Source organism: Psittacula echo, assembly GCF_963264785.1.
Source record: "Psittacula echo genome assembly, chromosome: 10".
Classification (NCBI taxonomy): domain Eukaryota; kingdom Metazoa; phylum Chordata; class Aves; order Psittaciformes; family Psittacidae; genus Psittacula; species Psittacula echo.
Window position 1 is genome coordinate 8,261,669 of NC_137741.1, and position 19,114 is coordinate 8,280,782.

Consider the following 19,114-nt stretch of genomic DNA (forward strand, 5'->3'; position numbering starts at 1 on the left):
TCTGCAGAAAATCTCTTGTATACTGCAGAATATCTGTTGCTATTTAAAGTGTGTTTTATCTTCCTGTGTGTGTAACAGGCTTTGTTTGTGAGAAGTTCCACTACGGATGCAGTCATCTCAGCTCATGCAGTGCTTCAGAGTTCACTGGGAGCAAGGAGCAGAGCCTGGGTCTTCCAGCCTATGAGACAAAACTCTTGACAACGGGAACATGAAGCTTGCTCTGCACAGAGCACTTCCAAACTCGAGTCTTCCTCTAATTCTGCCTCACAGGTTGTGTGTGTGATTTTGTTCTGCTCATGCTAAGTCCTAACACATGAGGGTGCTTTTATTTGAACTACAGACTTTGAATCACTTTAGGGCCAAGTCTGTTCCAAAACGTACTTCTTTCAAAAGGCGAAAATTCTTAAAGCTGTGTCCAAACGAAGCAGCTGCCAGAACACTGGCAATTTCCAGATCTAGTGCTAATCTAGACGTCAGAGATTAGCACATCAGTTCTGATACAGGCAGGAAACAGATGGGGAATAAAAGCTGAATTCAAGTCCATGTTCCAGTCCTTTGAAACACACTTACAAAATCGAAGCAACTTAGATTAACAAGATTGATACAGACATATGAAGAGCCAGGGCATCACAAACCTGACCACGCCATGAGCATTCATCTCTGATCTGTGATGTGCTAGAAAATCCAAACAAAACAATCCCTAAACCAGGAGACGTGCTGGAAGCCACTGTACCCCATGCGAAGGCTTACATGTTTCCTGTCAGCACAGCTAATCTGGGCCTGCTTCAAGGCACCAAACTGGACCTCAAGTGTCTTAAACGCCGAGCTTAGAAAACTGAGTTTGCCTTTCTTTCCCTCGCCCCTTTCCCAGAAGAGGCTCCCTCCATCTGCATCTCAACGCAGTGCAGCCTCGCGCTCCCTCTAAGCCTTGCGCAGGGCGCTCTGTGCCCCGAGCTCTGCCGCCCCAGCACAGCCACCTCTGGGCACCGATCCCCAACTCGTTTCCGGGCACCGCGGAGCCCCCGCCCCGCAGCCCCCCCCTCCCCCTCCCTCCCGCGGCCCGGGGCACCCGCCAGCTGCGCGGGGCTGGGCGGCGCGCGCTGCCCGCATTAGCATACAGCTGGGAGCCTCGGCCCCGCCTCCGCCCGCGAGAGGCGGCGGCTGCGCGCGACAAAGGCGGGAGGGCTGAGCCCGCCGAGGGGCCGCCGTGAGGTAAAGCTCGGCCCGGCGCGGGGCCGCGAAATGGCAGCCGGGGGGAGCCGCGGCGTTCCGGCACACACCGCCTGCTAAAACCGCATTGAAACCACTCACCTCCGTGCAGCCTCCCTGCACAGCGACAGTCTAACGCGTGTGTCGGGTTCTCAGCAAATCAAAGAGGTTACATTTAGCAAAAGGGCAGCCAGAAGTCCCGTACCGGTTCTTCAGTGCCTCATTTACCACGCGAACTGAAGTTCTGCACTTCAGGAAAGACTCGCGCAGAGGGCAGTCTGCACCACACTGACTTGTGAGTTTAAACAAACCCCTGAGTGCCGAACTTATTTAGTCTGTTTAAGTGATAACATTTGGGAGCTGAAACTAGAAAAGCAGTTCAGTATTTTTGGCAACTAAACAAAAACCAGACGGATCGTGGCAACTGGCAGCACACTGCTGCACATGTGGAGATCCGACCCAGAGCCACACGTGGGGAGAGGACCTTTGCTCCACTAACGCAGGGCCTGCATCTCACACTTCAGTTTCGTTATTAGTTTTGAACGCGTGGCAATAAAAGCTTTTGAGAACTGAAAAACCCACGAAAAAACTCCCCACAAACCAGTCTTTGTTCATATTTGCCGTAGGACTTACCTAAGCGTATTTCAGAACACAAGCACTTCTCAAGCCACGCCAGCTCATCAGTAATGTAATTTTAACTGAGGTGAACATAATTAAGACAATGAAAAGGGCTTTGGAATCAAGATTTTTACACTTGGGACAGCTCAAAGTGGTTCAGTGCGACCATCAGCTCTGCTCAGAAATACAAAGCCTAGAAGGGCTTTGCGCAAGAGCAGATGGTGGTGCTGGCAAAGCAGCTCCTGCTGCCCTGGTCCTCCCCTTACAGCACAGCAGACACAGGGTAAGAAGAGGGAGACTGTCCAGGTTTTTTGGATTCCTGTTATACCTGGAAAAAACCCTGTGACTTAAGGATTGAGTTTCATCCTTAACCGAGTTTCCAGGCCTTTTATTTATTTATTTTTAATCAATTCAGGCTGTTCTTTTTCCATTGTACTTCAATGACAAATAAAAAGCAGCTTGAATAAGAACAAAAAGAGTATTACTTTTTAACTTTTCAATAATACACGAAATAAAATACAAATCAACTTCAAAGGCCACTTAGCAAATATTTGATGAGTCTGAGATATTAAAAAAAAAAAAAAATCTATCTGAATAAGTCTAATGGCCAGCCCAGCTAAAAACAAAACAAGACCATTCAGAGCGAGCAGGAAATGAAGTCAGCTAGAGTTTTAAAATAAATCTGGCTCAAAAATTAAGCAAATGTTAAAATAAAACCATGTCTGGTTACACTAATTACATAAAAAGGAGTTAAATTACTCATTTCCTAGCTCCTTCTGCCAAGATCATCATCTTCAAGGGAAATTAAATTTAACTTCTTTTCTCTTTTTTTTCCGACAGAGAAAAAATGTTTTGTATGAAGAGACACCCCCGCCTCCCTCCCCCGACAAGGAAGTTTCGTTTAGAGCTGAATCCCAATGAGCAATTCTTGACTTAAAACCCTTCCGAACACGTCCAACAAAACCAGGTAAACACCCGCACTGATGCTGACATTTCCCACTATGAGAGCCAATACATTATTTTCTTAAAATTTACTGGAGGCTCTCTGAAGTAACGCAGTTTTTAATTTCTGAACAAAGCCCAGACCTTATGGTTCAAGTGGTGTCAAATTCTCTGTTCTCCTACATTTACTATTTCAAGAAATACAAATAGTAAATAAGTATAGGTTGAAATTAATTGATTATTGAATAGCGCAAGAATTGCACCTCTTAAGTGGGGGGCACTGCTGCAATGCAGTCATCATTAAACTAACACCGCTCAGTTTCCACTACAGCCAGAAAGGCCAACCTCAGCTCTGTTTGTCTTTCAGGCTCCATCCTAAGCCATGCTGAGTGCCTGCGACTGCAAATGATGGCAAAGGGCACTCGCTGGGGACTGGTCAAGGCCACGACAGGATGCTTTCTGTTGGAGTCAATTATTCTGATGTAACAAAATTAGGGTTAATCCAAGGAATTCTTTAGCTGACTCACTATTCAAGCAAAACTGATCTGCAGGCTCGTTTCACCCAGCCAGATGAAATACAAAAGCAAGTTGGTGGTTTTTTTTTCATTTTCCTAATCTAAGTTTCTTTTTTAACAGAGAGCAAGCATCTTTCAGTTGAAACAGCAACTTTTAAGTTACATTTAAGTTACACAGTAACTAATTTACAGTAACATTTAAGTTCCACAACTACATCAAACTACAGCAGACCGAGGAATTCATTTTGGGGAGTCATCTTCCACCGCCACCTATTTCAATCAAAACCAAGCTGATAAAATATTTATCATAGCTTAGTTTAAAAGAGAAACAGAGATTTCTGTGTACGTTGCAGCATTATCTGCATTTGACTGGATCTGGCTTAGCACCACCAGAAGGTTCCACAAGACAGAGAGAGAACAATTCTGTCACTGCAATTTCAGTCACTCCACCCCATGTCATTAAGACCAAGGAAAAAACAAGTTTTCTTTTGTGTAACTAGATTGCAGTCTACCCCAGACCACTGCAGAACCTTCCCTTTTAACAGAATTCTTTAAATATTAAATATGAGGCAGTATTTGGAAAAAAAATTCTGAAGTATTTATGCATCACTTCCTTCATTACTAACTGTAATGGTGAAGTTGTATAGAAACCTAAAGCTGGGTATGTTGGAAAGCACTCCCCCCCGAAAAGCCCCCAAACACACGCAGCTTATAGAAAGTAACCAGTTCTTTTTGATGTCTGCTGCAGTGGTTCTGAAATTAATATAAATGGATGTGTGACGTGCGAATGGGAGAGCCTGGAACTAATTCAGTTTTATAGAATACAAACCCTTCAGCAATTGGGGTACCTAATTATTTTGATGATAGGTGAAGTTTTGCCTTGATCACACAGTGCCCAGCTGTGAATCTGTTTTATGACAGAAAATTTCACAGCATGTAACTGGTCTTTAAAATTACGCTGTAAACATGCAAACACATGGCACCACTAAAATAAGCATGTTTTAAAAAGCCCTTTTTCCTTTAAGCGTTCTTGAGAAGGGAGGAATGCAAAGGAAGAAAAAGGGAGGTGAGCAATGCTACAAATAGATTTCGTTTACTGTCTAATGCTTTTAACATACTTCGGATCTATAAAAAGCTCAACTACATTTTTTCAGAACAGTTCACTTTTTTAAAGAAACTAAAAGAGATGGATTGAATTATTTCACTCTTCTTGGGGATTAATCTAAAAGTTGTTTCCTCTTCATTGTTACTTACACTACAGCTGTGCTTAAACTCCTTTTCATTTAGAAAAAAAAGTTTACATTTTGAGCCTGCGCACACCATGGTTCCACATTCCAACAGCTTCCTCCCAGTCCTCTGCCAGCATCTGCTATTGAAGACTAGTTCCAATTTACAATAAACAGCTTTTCCAGACCAGAACACTTGAAATTCAGTCCTTCTTGACTGCTTTTCCCATTCAATCTCCCTATTCACCATTTCAAGGAGAAAACTGTTCTGCCAATTATTACACATCTGGAAAAAATGCATGTATAAGCTGAAATGCTCTCAGCAGAAAGTTTCAGCTTTCTGCATATGGTCACAGCAGGATTTTATGGGCCACTGACCAGGCCCAAGTTTAAGTTTTCCCATCTTTCTCCTCCCCCTCATTTCTACCCCCACCCTAACCCTCTAATTGGAAACCCATAGCAGGTGCAAGCTGTCTGCCACCTTTTCCTCCACAGGAACCTCAAGTAGTTTCTTCCTGATAAATGTTGGTCTTACACTCCAGTTGTAACTCACTAGGCTCTGCGCTAAGTCAAATGCATCAGTTGAAGCTGTTACGCATAAAAATACACATTTAAAAATACTATTACCATTGACGCTTGTCTGTTGGTTGTCACAAGGCTAGATGCTCCATAGTTTGAGTTCAGGCTTCCAATTGGCCCATTGTGGGATGGTCCCAATAAACTGTGTATATCTCCATGGCCACCTGACAGGCTTGTTGAAGGCCCCACAGCATGATTTCGTAGTACATGGATGGCATCATCAAGTCTGTCCAAGCGATCCTCCATTCGAGACTGCTGTTAGAATTTAAGAGGGACAGAAGCAGCTATTACTGAACAAACCTGCACGCTCATTATACCACAGTAGTTTCTACCTCAGAGATATTAAAGACAGAAGATGAAATGCGTATATCAAAGACTTTGAAAGCACCTACCAGCACTACAACAAACAGGAAAAAGAAAAGATATCTGGAGATTTTGCTCAAGATAGCATTCATTCCACAAATAGGTGGCAGCTTTTAAAGTGAATCTTATTATAAGGTTAATGTTACTCAGCTTCTATTACAGGGCATGAACAAAGAAAAAGGAAGTGCTACAAAATAAGCTAATAAAGGATGAGAAAGAATGATCATAAAATCAGCCTCACCACGTTGGTAACAATAAAGAGAGGCTGTGGCTTTTTGAAAACCTGTATTATAAAAAAACTGGACAAAACTTTGAGCTATCATTTTCTAAAGTGGAGCTTTAAACACATCAGCTACTGCAGAAATAAAAGTGAATTCTGTATGTTACTGCAGAACAGTCTATCTTTAAATAACTTTCCTTTAAAAAAAAAAGACCAAAAAACCCCAAAGCAAAACCAATTCTGACACTGCAGCTCTCCAGACACTGAAATGGCAGGATGTTGGAGTCAGAAGATGGGTCATATGCTACGCTAATTTAAGTTTTTAATGGGGAATCTGAAGGAAGCATTAATTGAAACACAAAAAAGGCACCATCTAAAGTGAAATAGTACCTCACAGACATCCTTTAAGAAGGACATTGCATCTTGCAAATGCTCGTGAAGTTGCTGTTCAACTCGATTTTTCTGGCAAAGTCAAGACAGAACAGGAAGCAAAGCACAGGTTAAGATTAATTCAAAAAAGAGGTGAGGAAACAGCTGATGTGCATGTCAGCAATAAATTGTTAGTCAAGTTAATGCAACAGAGATCTGATTATATTAAGATAAGAAAAGGCTAATATTTAACACTGCAGTTTTGTTAGGATTTTAAGATGTACATAACAATTATACTTAATTGCAAAAATATTGAAGAAAATGGATTTGGCTTAAACTTATTCCTGTTAGACAGAAAAATGAAATTTCACCTGTGGAAACTAGAAATATTAACAGGTAATCAAAGCCTCCCCTCAAATTTTTCCCCTTTCCTTCCCAATCCTGTATCAGAAATTTAAGAAAGAAGTCAGTAACTTAAATCCTCTGCTGACTCTTCAAAGGAAAAAAATTTACAATGCTGTAGATGATTTCCCACGTCTTTTTCTGTAAAGTGGTTCATTAATTAATAAATGAACACTCCCCAATAACAAATAGTAATTATAAATAAAATATATTAGTACTTTAATGACAAGTGTAGTGAAAGCAAGCCCAAGAGGCTACCGTTTCAGGAAGGGAGGGGAAGGACAAGTAAATGCAAAGGCATGAAGTCTTTATCTTTCCTCCAGACTGAACTTTAGATAAGAATTAGCTATGGATTTGTGAAAAGGTACCAGAATCTCATAACAGCGCTTTAGCACCAGCTGTCCTCAGCACAGAAGCCTGATGCCCAAGGAACAGATGGTGAAAGACACACCCTGCACGTCTTATATTGTTCAACTGAACAGGCCATTTGTTAGCAAAGAATTCATTTGTAATGCTATCCTACTGTTTCCTTTAATGATATGCAGGATTTATACAAAACCAAGCCTTCAGCTCTTAAGTAAAAAGTACGGTGTTGCTTTCAACAATTCTTACCAAGGAGTGTAGAGAGTTTTCATAGTTTGGAGATGAGGGGGCTTGTCCTCCGCTCCTAGACCACTGACTGGCACCTGTCAAAATTGTCTAGGTTAACACAGATTTATGCAGCAGAAGTGGGAAGCAGCGACACGATACTTCTCAACTTAATCAAAACCAGCATTCTGCATAAAGGTAAGCTAACATATGGGTACACAAAGGAGGACAAATTCCTTCATTCTGCCTTGCAGAGGGATAATTTTTATATCCTGGCATCTGTAGGGTTAGGCACATTGTCAATGACAAAGCAGTGACATCTTCACAGTACTTAAACGATACAAAAGTGGACTAAACACACACACAGAGTACCTGAAATACCTGCCCTCTGCCAGTGTCACCATAAAAGGGTTGCTGAACTCCTTCTTCAGGTTATGTTCAGTATGTGTAGGCATATCTTTAATGATGTTAAAATATACCACAAAAATATTTAAAGAAAGCAAATGGACACTGAACTAAGGATAACTGAAAAACCATTTTTATGACACCTCTTTACTAAATGAGAGAACTTAAAACTAGATCAAAAGGATTTATCTTATCTCATTCCACATGATACCATTTTTGATTATAATGCACTTCTAGTTTAGAAGAGTAAAAATACACCCAAGTAATCCCCATTTGTGATTTCAGATATACCGCACATAAATTGGCAGTTAAAGAATACTGACTGTGCAACAAATCGTCAATTACATCCATACTACCCATACACTGCAAATTCAAATCCATATCCATTCTTATCTGACATAAATATAGCTAATTGCCATGTAAAAATTAAAAATAATTAGATGTGAAATGCTAATAAAGAAGTACTTTTAAAACAAAGCCTGAAGTAGTCAACATGTATTTTTCTCACCAACTAATAATGCATCTTTTATAAAGATACTACACAAAATTCTATGGCCATTAGAGACAGCTTCCTTTCAGCCATACAAATGTAATAATAAAGCAATTACATTAATAAATTATGGACGTACAATCCAAAGCAGCTCATTAAAGGAAGAGCCTGTGGGCTTGTTCTTTCAATAACAGCCAGAGCTGTACATCTGGAAAACTGGGAAAAGGTTTAATAACATTACAGTCCCTTTGTTCAGAGAGCTGCAAGTAGTTACCTCTTAAAGAAAGGGGTTTATATAACAAAAAGAGTACAGCTTGCATAGCTATTAAAATACCTAAATATTTCCTTTCTAATTAAAAAAAAATAAACCATCTCCAGTTTCATAGCAGCCCAGAGCTGCTGTAACTGTGCTGGAATTCTCTTTTAAAATACAACGACATCAGTGAGCAAGTTTATAATTACCAATTTTCACTTCACACAGCTACTCTGGGTCTGGATCTGTAGTCTCCCCCTGCATTACTGTCATTCTTGAACTTTGGAAGGTGTCTCACTTATTTTTGCACAGCGTTAATGAAACAACTTTAGAATATTCTGGGCTCACTGTAAGGTCCAAATTTTTATCTGGTCAAAACTACATTTTTAGAGCCAAGATCATAGTCAGGGCTTTTAGTGAGCACTCACTACTAACAGTGAGTGTGCTGCTTCCTACGGTAAAACATCAGCTGGCAAACAGAAAGACAACCAGTTAAGAAAAGACACTGCCTGTTCACCTTGTCTCACGAGTTTGTTGGGGGGCTTTTTTAAAGGGACAAGGTATTATTTCCTTAGTGTAAGCCCAGAACAAAACTCTTGAGTGGGACTTCTCACAAAGGAAGAAAGAAAAAATAAAAGGAGGGGAGGGAATACTAAACTCCTGTCAAACGAACCACCCAACTGCAACATGCAGTTTTTAATCACACCTCTAGTAACGCTGGTGCTCTTTCTGCACGGTGGCATACTCTGTCTCCATGTCTGCACAGGTTGCCAGATGGCACCGATTTCCTGCCTTCCTCATTCGACTCCCCCTCCTAGAAGTTTGTGCATGAAATCCACCAATTATATTAGAAAGCATCCTGGCACCACAAGCCCTGCAATTAACAACTGCAGCTTTTAGTGCAGCACCAACATAGCAGCATAAAAATACAAATAAGCCAGGCAAGTGTTAGGATTTACAGGGGTCATCCATAGTAATCACCCCAGTATTGTTCTTCTACTACCAACACTAATCCTTTGGCTCCCCTTTCAAACAAACACTCGGCATCAGAGTCCACAGAGGGCTGGTTTTGTACCCTCGGAACCAACTGAAGCCTTCTGAATACTTCTGACCCTGGGAGGAGGATTCTTAAAATACCAAGGCTCCCACCATTCAGATCCCTATATAAACTTCAAATATGTATACACAATCATTGAAACTATGCAAGAAGCTAAGCTCTGGGCATGTTTATGTAAAACTAGAAATTAAATGAGGGCAGGGAAGATGAGACATGCTATTGTCTCATAGTCCTTGGGGGTTTTCATCATGTTGTTCTCAAAGCTTTTACTTATATTAATTAAAAAATGTCATTACCCTTATTCAGTAATGTAACAGCCAAACGGTCAAATGTAAGTTTATCTACGTGTGTCATGAAGCTATCATCTCTCAATGCTTTAAATGGCAGAGTACTCCTACTGTAATTTACAATTAAACGATATGCAAGTTATGACTCACTCAAACCTATAATAAGAAGAATGCTAGATAAACAAAGAACTAACTGCAAAAAGAGGAAAATCACAATGAAGGCTAAAATGCTGCAAAGCATATTATTTTAGTATACATAAAACATTTGTGTTATCTGCAATAACTTTTTGGGTCAGGACAGAAAATGGCTACCAGGAGTATCAACAGCCATAAATGTAGTAGTAATTACTTTACATTGTGCTTCACTGTGTTCTCAGTGACTCATCTGGGAATAAAGATAAAAGTCCAGATTCATAAATGAAGGTAATTAACTACTGCTGCAATTTACCAAAGGCTTGATAAATTCTGTATCACTGAAATTAAAGGGGGTGGGAGGGTATAATCGTAAAGCAGATGCTAAGTTTGTGTCTAAGAAGGATTTCAGAATTACTTGCTTACATCTAGTACTGTCTTAGCCATCAGAATCCAGAATAATGCACACAAATTAAAATGCAAATTTTGGAGAGTTTTACATTTGATACAGGTTCCAACAGACAAAGGCATCAATAGCAAAGGGAAACTTCACATTTCAGGGACCTCAAATTTGTATTCTAAACCCAGCAATTAGCTGGCGCTTTCACACTTACAAAATCAGGTGTAGTATCTGCTTGGGGAACTCCAGTTGGGATCTCTAAAATTTTAAATACTTTGAAATGTCAGAACTTCTTTCTTCCAGCAACAGAATATTTTCAGTATTTGCTTTGATGTTATAAAGAAAGCAGTAACAATTTTCTGGTCTGATCTACCTTTTCAGTACAACAAGGATGCACAAAACATTTTTTGTCAACTGCAATCACTGAATCAAAAAGCCCATTAATCCCATCCTCACTCAATTCAACACAGATTTTTCAGTTATCGAAATGCCCAAAGCAGCTGCTCAGGTATACCATGTCAGATATTCAGTAATCCATTAAGACCATAGAAAACCAGAGCAGTGTCCATTAAACATAAGTCAAGTATGAATGATGAAAGTTTTCTGAGTGACACTGCATATAGTCTGTATATTCACTTACATATGTCCATGGCTGCATTTTACGTGCCGTAACTTTAATGAATTATTGCTCTAGATTACAGAATTGTCCAGCCAAGCTCATTCTCTGCACCTTTCACTGCAAGTTAATTTTGGGGTTTTTTTATAAAAAATCTAAACACTATTGCAAGAAGTGACCAATGGCCTGGAGCCTGCAGGGATATATTAAACAACAGAGAAAGGGAAAACAGACTGTTGTATAAACGTTAAATAATTTAACTAATCACACTATAGGAAAGAACAGGGTTAAAGTTACATCATCTTGCTTGTAATTCTAGTTCTTTGTTAAACAACAAATTTAACTCAATGATGCTTTCACAGCCCTCTCTATATGGAGAACAGCTGTTCAACTTTTACTAGACAGCTGAGGCCACAGTGTCTGTGAAAGCTGCACTACCCACTAATAGCTGTAGGCAGCTGCCCACAGTTCATCTCCACACTGGAATGCTCCTTCCCACATTCATACTACAAACACACAAAGCACAGGTGACAGAGGTGGCTGCAATATAGAGCATTTATTTTGAAAAATGCCAGAAATTCTTCTCCCATAGAATGAAAGCATTCATGAGAGATACGAATGAAAAGCTATCCTGTGTAAAAACTGGATACTCTCATAGCTACTATATTTTCATTAGAGGGAACACACATCTGCTGTGTTTGTCACTGAAAGCTGCCACAGAATTTTAGCATATAGCTTAAAAAAACCCAACAAAACCAATCAAATCACTCTTAATTCTCTCCAATGGTACAGATCTGTACAGACATCTTTATAGCTGTGGTTGTATATGGTCATTCAGTGTTGTCAAAGATTATTTTAAGAAGCTAATTTTAAAAGCCTGTCACCAGGATTTAAGTGAATGCTCGTAACAAACCAGCTAAGAATCTGGATTTCTAAATCTGGATTTAGTACAATAGAAAAATATAAACAAAATGCAGAAGTAATTTTGCAAGGCATCTAACTGCTGATTTCACTGGGATTCCAAACAGGAGGCTTTCAAAACAACAAATGAGTTATGACAAATGGCTAGTCTCTACCTGTAAGAGGCGATGGTGATCCAACTGGTGTTGACGGATTCGATGGGAAACTACTGCTGGTATGATCAGGAGAATAAATCTAACAACAGACAAAAGAGATTGTGTATCAATACATGCCATAATATTCAGTAAAGAAAATAGCTATTTAGGATTCCTTTTCATGCTTTTAATTGTCATTCATGATGCTAGATTGATAAAAACCCCAATTTCATCCTTCAATCACAGCTCTGCTTTATTACACTCAAGCCTCTAAAAATGTCCAGAGAACTTTCATTTTCAAGCAGCTGTCAAAATAAGCACAGCCTGTATTTGATAGCAACACGAGTATAACTGATCGTCCTTCTACTTCAACAGCAGCACAAATTACAGCCTTGTTGTCACTGAAGGAGAACAATATACGTAAGAGTTAACAGCACAAAGATAATTATAACAAACAAAACTTCAGGAAAATGTGAAGAAATAATGACTTCCCAAATTTTACAGAGAGAAAAATTTTAGCAGTCAACATGTTATCTTCTAGAAATTAATCCTTCACAGGAGAAAATACCAAGAAAACATCCAGCCCTAGTTACGTACCTACCAAATGAGAACCATCTGAAATTTTGTTGCTCTTCCTATTGTATTGCAGTGCATACAATTTTTCCCTCTTATTTCTGCATCAGTTGCTCCCTTGAGATACCAAACCTCAACTTGCAACAATCCATTCCTTGTTATTAATGTAATTAAAAAGCCTTAATAAAACAGAAGACATAATGCTTAAAGCTTTAATTAAAACTTAGAATTCTAAGATTCTTCGAAAATTCATTTTGTGAGGGCAACTAAATCGGTTTAGGGGCTGACTGTGGACTTTAGAACATATTTTTATAGGTCACAGTTCAAACCTGTTTTGCTAGAGCAGAGACCAGGATTTGTTAGTCATCAGACAGCAGTTAAAAAAAGTCTTCACTGGCAGTGTGGTTGATGTCTCTTCTCACAGACAATGACATTTCAGCATTTAGCTGACAATAAACTGGGACTTGGTTAAGTTGCATATTGTATTTTTTGAACTGACAAAACCAGGGACCTGATAGACCACATGCTCCTTCTTGGTTTATCACACTTTCCCATTAGAAAACACCATCAGTTCCCTATTGGAAATACCTTCTCCATTTCATATATGCTAGAAAGTAAATGTATTTAAAAGAACAAACCACCTCAGACCACTGCAGGAAATTAAAGCATTGCGTATGAGTGTAAAAATAAATCTTGGGTGTCAGTATGGGAACTGTAGAGTTCCAGGCAGGTAAGATACAGAAAATTAAAATTATATCAGAACAAATGCCATGAAATTTTCTTTGAAACTGGTTGTTTTCCACTGCTCTACCTGCTGATTTTGTTTTGCTGATTTTGTATGAGGGAAAACCTCCGTTATACCAAAGCCACAACTAAGACACGAGGTCAGAATTCATTCTGCATGCAGTCCCTGGCCGCTGTGCTGTTAAATGACCAATGATGAACAACCCTGACACCTTCTGCCAGGCTTAAACGGTAACATGACTCATTTTACTGCAACAAATGAGACTCCTCCTCCTATCAGTCATGGTCCATTCCAATCAGCGGGATGCCAATATGCCAGGGTCTAATGAAAAGGCTCTTAGACAAAAGCTGCACAATTGAGAGCCTGCAGAGCCAAACCTCGGAGCTGTTAGTCCAATTTTTTAAACACTACAGTGTACATTTCAGTTAGGCTTTGTTATGCTAATGTTATTGAGTCTAAAGCAACAAAGAAACTTAATTCATGAATTACTTTTAGAAGTCAACTTCCCTACATTTTCTTTTCTTTTGTGAGGGGACCAGTGGCTATTTAACTACTGAGACCGTACAAAGGCCTTTACCCTAGTTCTGAGGTAGGAATCAAAATGTAAGTTATCACAAAGAGGTCTGATATAATCAACAAAGTTAAACAGTCCTCCTGTTTGATCTCCTCTAAATTAAAGACCAAGTGTTTTGATTTGGCATTAGGCAATGAAATAAACCAGATGTTTCTCCTGCCATATAACCCTCCATGGGCACAATCTTAAAGGGTTATTGTTTGGCAAATGTTCAGGGAAACACATTAGAAATGGCACGAATACCCAGATTTTCTTTTCTTTCTATCTATACTAGTTCATTATCCAAACTAATGCGTAATCCACAGGGCTTTGGGAACTTTGTGTAAATACTTTCATGTACAATTCTCTTTCTTGCCTACCCTGAGATTAAGACCACAATTATCCAGGCTTAAACCTAAAATAAAAGAACCTTTGCAAATGTATTATCTGGCCTTACATGTTTAATCACATACTATTCTGTATGGTCTTTAATACCTAAACTGAAGAACAAATGTCGTATCCTCTGATGTTTCGCACATGAAAGGCCTATTGTGAGATGTACATCAACAGAATTTTAGAACTAAAAATTCCTCTCAACAGTTGCAGCGGTAGCAGTTAAAACCCCACCAGAAAGGCACGTACTGTTGTCTTGGGGGAGGCAAAACTAAACACTAAAAAGACAATCACAGTATTTAAATGAAACTTTGATCAAACAGAAAAAATATTCTTGTTTTAGTGGCTATCAAAATTCATCAGTGCCAGCTTCACCTGCAGCAGAGAGCGCCTCCCTGCTCTCCACAGCCGAGTGGTGCTCCTTGCCGAACAAGCGCAAGAAGTGTGCTGGGTGCGCGTGTGCTGTGGGGTGCGGGGGAAGCAGATGGATGAGGCGAGGGATTTGAAGTGTGCAGACTATGGCATGCAGTGATAGAGCAGATGGAATGCATCACCATCAGCTATGACAGAAATGATTTATGGAATGACCTGGCTGCTCCTGCCAAGCAACAACACGGGATGACAGAAACAAGTTTCTATGACAACCAGAGCCCACCCACCAGTTAGATTAAACATTTCTGCCCTGACTTCCACTCGCAATATATTTAGAGTTTTTCTTCACAACATCAGCCTGGCTTTCTCGGCTAGTGACTTGGGAAAAAATACCTGAAAGGATGAGAAAATAACTTATAAAAGAAGAGCAGTGGAAAATGTCAAAGTCCCGCAGCTCTAAAGGGCCAGCGTGTCAGACTTGCAACAGAAATTCTGGTCAGGCTGCAGAAGAGCAGAGCAGACATCCTAATACATCTGCAGAGTAAGGAACAGCCTGAAGTATGTAAGCATTGCTATTTCTAGGAGTCAAAATGACCCCAGTTCCTTTCTGACAGGTCTCAAACAGACAAAAAAGAGAGTGTTAACTCCCTCTGGACTCATGAATTGTTATCTACTTGCTGAATCCCCAAAAGCAACAGGGACAACATTTTTCTCCTCAAAGCCAGTAGGTCAGAGTTCTTCTACCCAATTTGGACATTACAGACATTATCAGATCTGGTAATCTTTTAACATATGATCCTCTGAGAGATGCAGGGGAAGCAGGATCTGCACGAATATGCGCATCTGCATTCACTGGTATGAGGTAAGGGATACAGAATCCAACCCAGAAATGGTGTTTTGGGGCTGCAAAGTAGTCATTTCTATCTTTTAAATCAGACCTAGTCACCCTATTTGCTATGTAGCAGAAATACAAAGTGGTCCCCCAGCCACCACTCCTAACTGAAATTGCTGCAATACTGAATCAACTACCACTTCATAAAACATACATTTGATCATATTAATGCAAAAATAACTGCTATATGGGCGCACACACAGAGCTTATGGTAGACTGAAGGTACCTGCAATATTTTACATTATCTACATTATTCTAGCAAGAGTTAAGAGTTTAAACTTTATGCATATATAGCATTTTAAAAGCTGCTCCATAAATCACAGCTATACAACACAGCATTCAAAACCACTCAGTTTAATAAGGCCACTGAGAAAACATTTTTAACCTTGAGGCAGGATCTGCTCTAAGAGTAATGTTAAAAATATTTGACTTTAGCTCAACACTACAGGGAAGAAAAAAACCCCCAATCAACCCCCGAGCTCGTCAGGATTGTCTTTTCCTTTGTCTGAACAACTTTCTGAACTCTATCTGCCCCAAAGTTTTTGATCACCTAAAAAGACAGAATGAGTCTTCTACAAATAAAAGCATTTTCCGCTTGTTTTTTTATACATTTATCTAGTATATGACATTGCATCATAGTGCATTATTCTAACTTCATACATGAAACTCCTGATTTGGTATCATAAAAGGAATGAAATAATGGATTCAATGATCAAAATGTGATTTTCAGATATCAGTATTCGAACTGCTACTTACAGATGCCAATGCCTTCCCGAGGGCATCACCTGTCTGCGAGCTTCCAGCACCATTTCCTCTGTTTCCTGTAACGTGGAAAGCAAACCCAACACTTACTTTTAAAGCTGAAATTTTATTTATTATTTTATTCATAGTGTACAGTTGAGCAACCACTTTTGAAATGGATATTCTGAGGAAGTCACTGTCAACAGAATCAGCAGGCATTATACTTAAAAGTTTAATTAAAACAATTAGATTTAAATTGAGATGATCTCCTCTTTCAAGCCACGCACGGTATCACCGCGGTAACTTCAGGACCAGCAAGGGAAAGCAGTTAGAAAACAGACTGAAATTATTTTCTAGGTCTGCAGGCTAATTTTAATGAAATATAAGAAAATCACAATCAGAAAATTGTATCATTGCAGCTGATTTCTAAACTGTTAGCACTGAAGTGCTGCACATTTCATTAGTTCTTAAAGCCAAATTCACTGAATAGTTCCTTGTGTGTCTCCCTGCTTCCCCTGCTCTAATTCCCCGTGTTGTACTCTCATCTTTATTTTAGAAAATCCCTGAAAAGCTCTTATCCACCAAGCTTTCTGTCACCCCGGCTCTCAGTTGCATGTCAGCAGCTTTGCATGCCCTTTCGCTCCATACACCATTAAGCCGAGAGGCAGTTTGAAGCCCTGCCAACTGGAAACACAGAAAGGACCTGAATCCTGCAAAATATCTGCTTTACTGTAGGAGACAGACCCTTTAAAAGTGAATCTCCTTTCTCCAATTATCAACTTCTAATGGAAAAAAAGAAGTATTTAATGTGAATGTAAGCCATTCACACCAGAAACCCAAATGATGCAACACTTGCTGCTTCAAGTTTGTGGCAAACTTGGATTTTCTAGCCTGAATTTCCCATGCAGATTCATTAACTGGGTTCTGTTTAAAAGACTCAAGTGTAAAACTTCCCAAATCAAAGCCACTATAGTCACTCTAACTAAACTTTGCTTACTTAAAATGAAACTAAGTGCAAATCATATCAAACTGACAACTGGCATGTACAAGCATTTAATTTCTACGTCTGTATCTTAAGATGTGTAAATACGTGCAAGGAATGGAGATCATCCTGCATTTTGTGCTTTCTAGGTAAGCACTTAAGAGACGAAACCAGCCACCATCCTGGCTACTCAGTAATGTCTGAATCTGTTAAGAGAGGAATTTACAATGCAGTTTATCAAGCTCCCCAAAGAAACAGCCTTCCTGCCTTTCTCCAGCACAGTACTTTGGTGATGCAGCAGCTCTGAAAACTGACAACACCAGAACTACCTACATGAACGGTACATACAGCGAACTATGGAAGTATAACTGCTGTAAAGTCCAACAGATACGGTCTCCTGGGAATAGACTTGGCTGTGAAAGCAAACAAGCTAGTAAGTCTTAAGCTAACTGCACAACAATCTGCCTCATCTCAGCCATGCTTAGGACAGAAACGTCACAGTGGTGCAGTATCCCTGATTTATACGCATCCTATAAATTAAAGCTTACAAATTTTGCGTGTCATGCAGCCCCAAACTGCATTTTCTCATAAAACTGAAACAAACAAACAGAAAACAAAAAACAAACAAAAAACCCAAACACTGAAAAAAAAATAAAAAATAAAAAAGGCAGGAAGAACTTTTTACCCAGAATAGTATCTGATCCATTGACAGGTGGAGTGTGTGAGGCAGCTACATAAGGTGAACTGCTGGTACTGCCACGATGGAAGCTAGACATTGGAGGAAGACTGGCATTTATATCTGTAGGTGAGACTGAATGTGGGGGATAGCTCTAGAGAGAAGAGAAACAGACAGAAGACATTAAGTTTGTCTTCAAATAAATGTTGATACTTTAAGATACCAAATACACAACACCCAGCTCCTTACTAAAGGGGTCTCCTCCATCCTCTGAACACACCACTATATAGCCACAGATATTTATTTATACAACAGACAACTAAAAGGACATAAATCTAATACAGGAAGTTTGTGATTTCTGACAACTGGGTTTTTAACTGACACACAAGAGCAGCAAACAAGAAGTTAATTCCTGTAAGTCAGCTCTCTGTATACAAATACACGAATCTGTGCTACGTGTCTTACCAAACGGTCGTGTGTGTGCAGGCTGCCGTAACTGCCGGACTGGGACATGTGGGAAGAGGAGCCTCCCAGCATCCCACCGTAGCCGGGCTGGCTCATGCCATTGGATGAACTCCAGAGGTCAGAAGAATTGTGGGTCCCATCTTTTTTTTGATAAAAAAGAAAATAAAAACCCCATGTTGAATGGAGAAGTGAACCGAGCACTACTTCCCTTTACCCCGTTAGTTTATGATCATACAGAATTCAGCTACTCAGACGAACAGCAGCAGGGAAATGGTGACCAGTTCATCCGGTGGTTCTTATTTTCATGCCACCACACTGTTGCTGAATTTGTAAAAAAAAAAAAACCAAACCCAACAGAGGCTTTTACAGCTGAAACACAACCCAAGCACAGCTGAGAAAATACCAAGTACTTGTGCTAATTACGCAGACCTTCAGTAAGGCCAGATTTATATCTAGAGGCTTGATAAAAATTCCAGTCTGAAATAAATAATAAAAAAGGGGTGGCTGAGCAGAACTCATCATGAACATGCAGTGCAAAACAGCGATTAACCTAAAATAAGCAATTTATAGTCTAAAATACCTCCATACCATAAAAATACAAAACCATTTCATAATAGCACATTGAAGTCACAAAAATTACTGCATTACATAAGCCTTAAACCCGTGTGTCGATGCAGTTCTCCTTCTGCAGCACAAACTGAAGTGCTCTGTAAATTCCCGTATTGACAGACTATGCTTTCAATATGCTCCAAAACCCCATCAGCCTCCAGTATGAGCTAACTGCATGACGTGAGGCCAAGGAAATGAATTCTGCTCTCGCTTTGTTCAATGCAAACCCCTTTTTTTGGCATGCTGGATATACAAACATTTGAGAACTTAAGGCTGTTAGTTGATATTGAACAGTCAAATTCCAAAGCGGCCAAAAAGCCCCCACCTCATTTTTCTCCATCACTCTAGTGTGCTGCTCTGAAGCCCCTACAAATCAAAGGATGGCAG

General features: G+C 39.8%; 1 protein-coding gene across 7 annotated transcripts in view; it reads right to left on the reverse strand.

Moving 5' to 3' along the window:
* TCF12 (transcription factor 12) overlaps positions 1–19,114 on the reverse strand; it is a 166,394-nt gene that overhangs the window by 10,888 nt on the left and 136,392 nt on the right. For 3 of the 7 annotated variants that reach the window (XM_080626701.1, XM_080626699.1, XM_080626704.1), the window contains 7 exons: positions 18,119–18,258; positions 17,663–17,807; positions 16,011–16,075; positions 11,748–11,826; positions 7,056–7,129; positions 6,063–6,134; positions 5,138–5,344 (listed from right to left, as the gene is read on the reverse strand). In XM_080626701.1, the coding sequence (XP_080482827.1) occupies positions 5,138–5,344; positions 6,063–6,134; positions 7,056–7,129; positions 11,748–11,826; positions 16,011–16,075; positions 17,663–17,807; positions 18,119–18,258 (782 nt within the window). The remainder of the gene's footprint in view (positions 1–5,137; positions 5,345–6,062; positions 6,135–7,055; positions 7,130–11,747; positions 11,827–16,010; positions 16,076–17,662; positions 17,808–18,118; positions 18,259–19,114) is intronic. The other 4 variants (XM_080626702.1, XM_080626705.1, XM_080626700.1 and 1 more) reach the window with 3 other exon arrangements.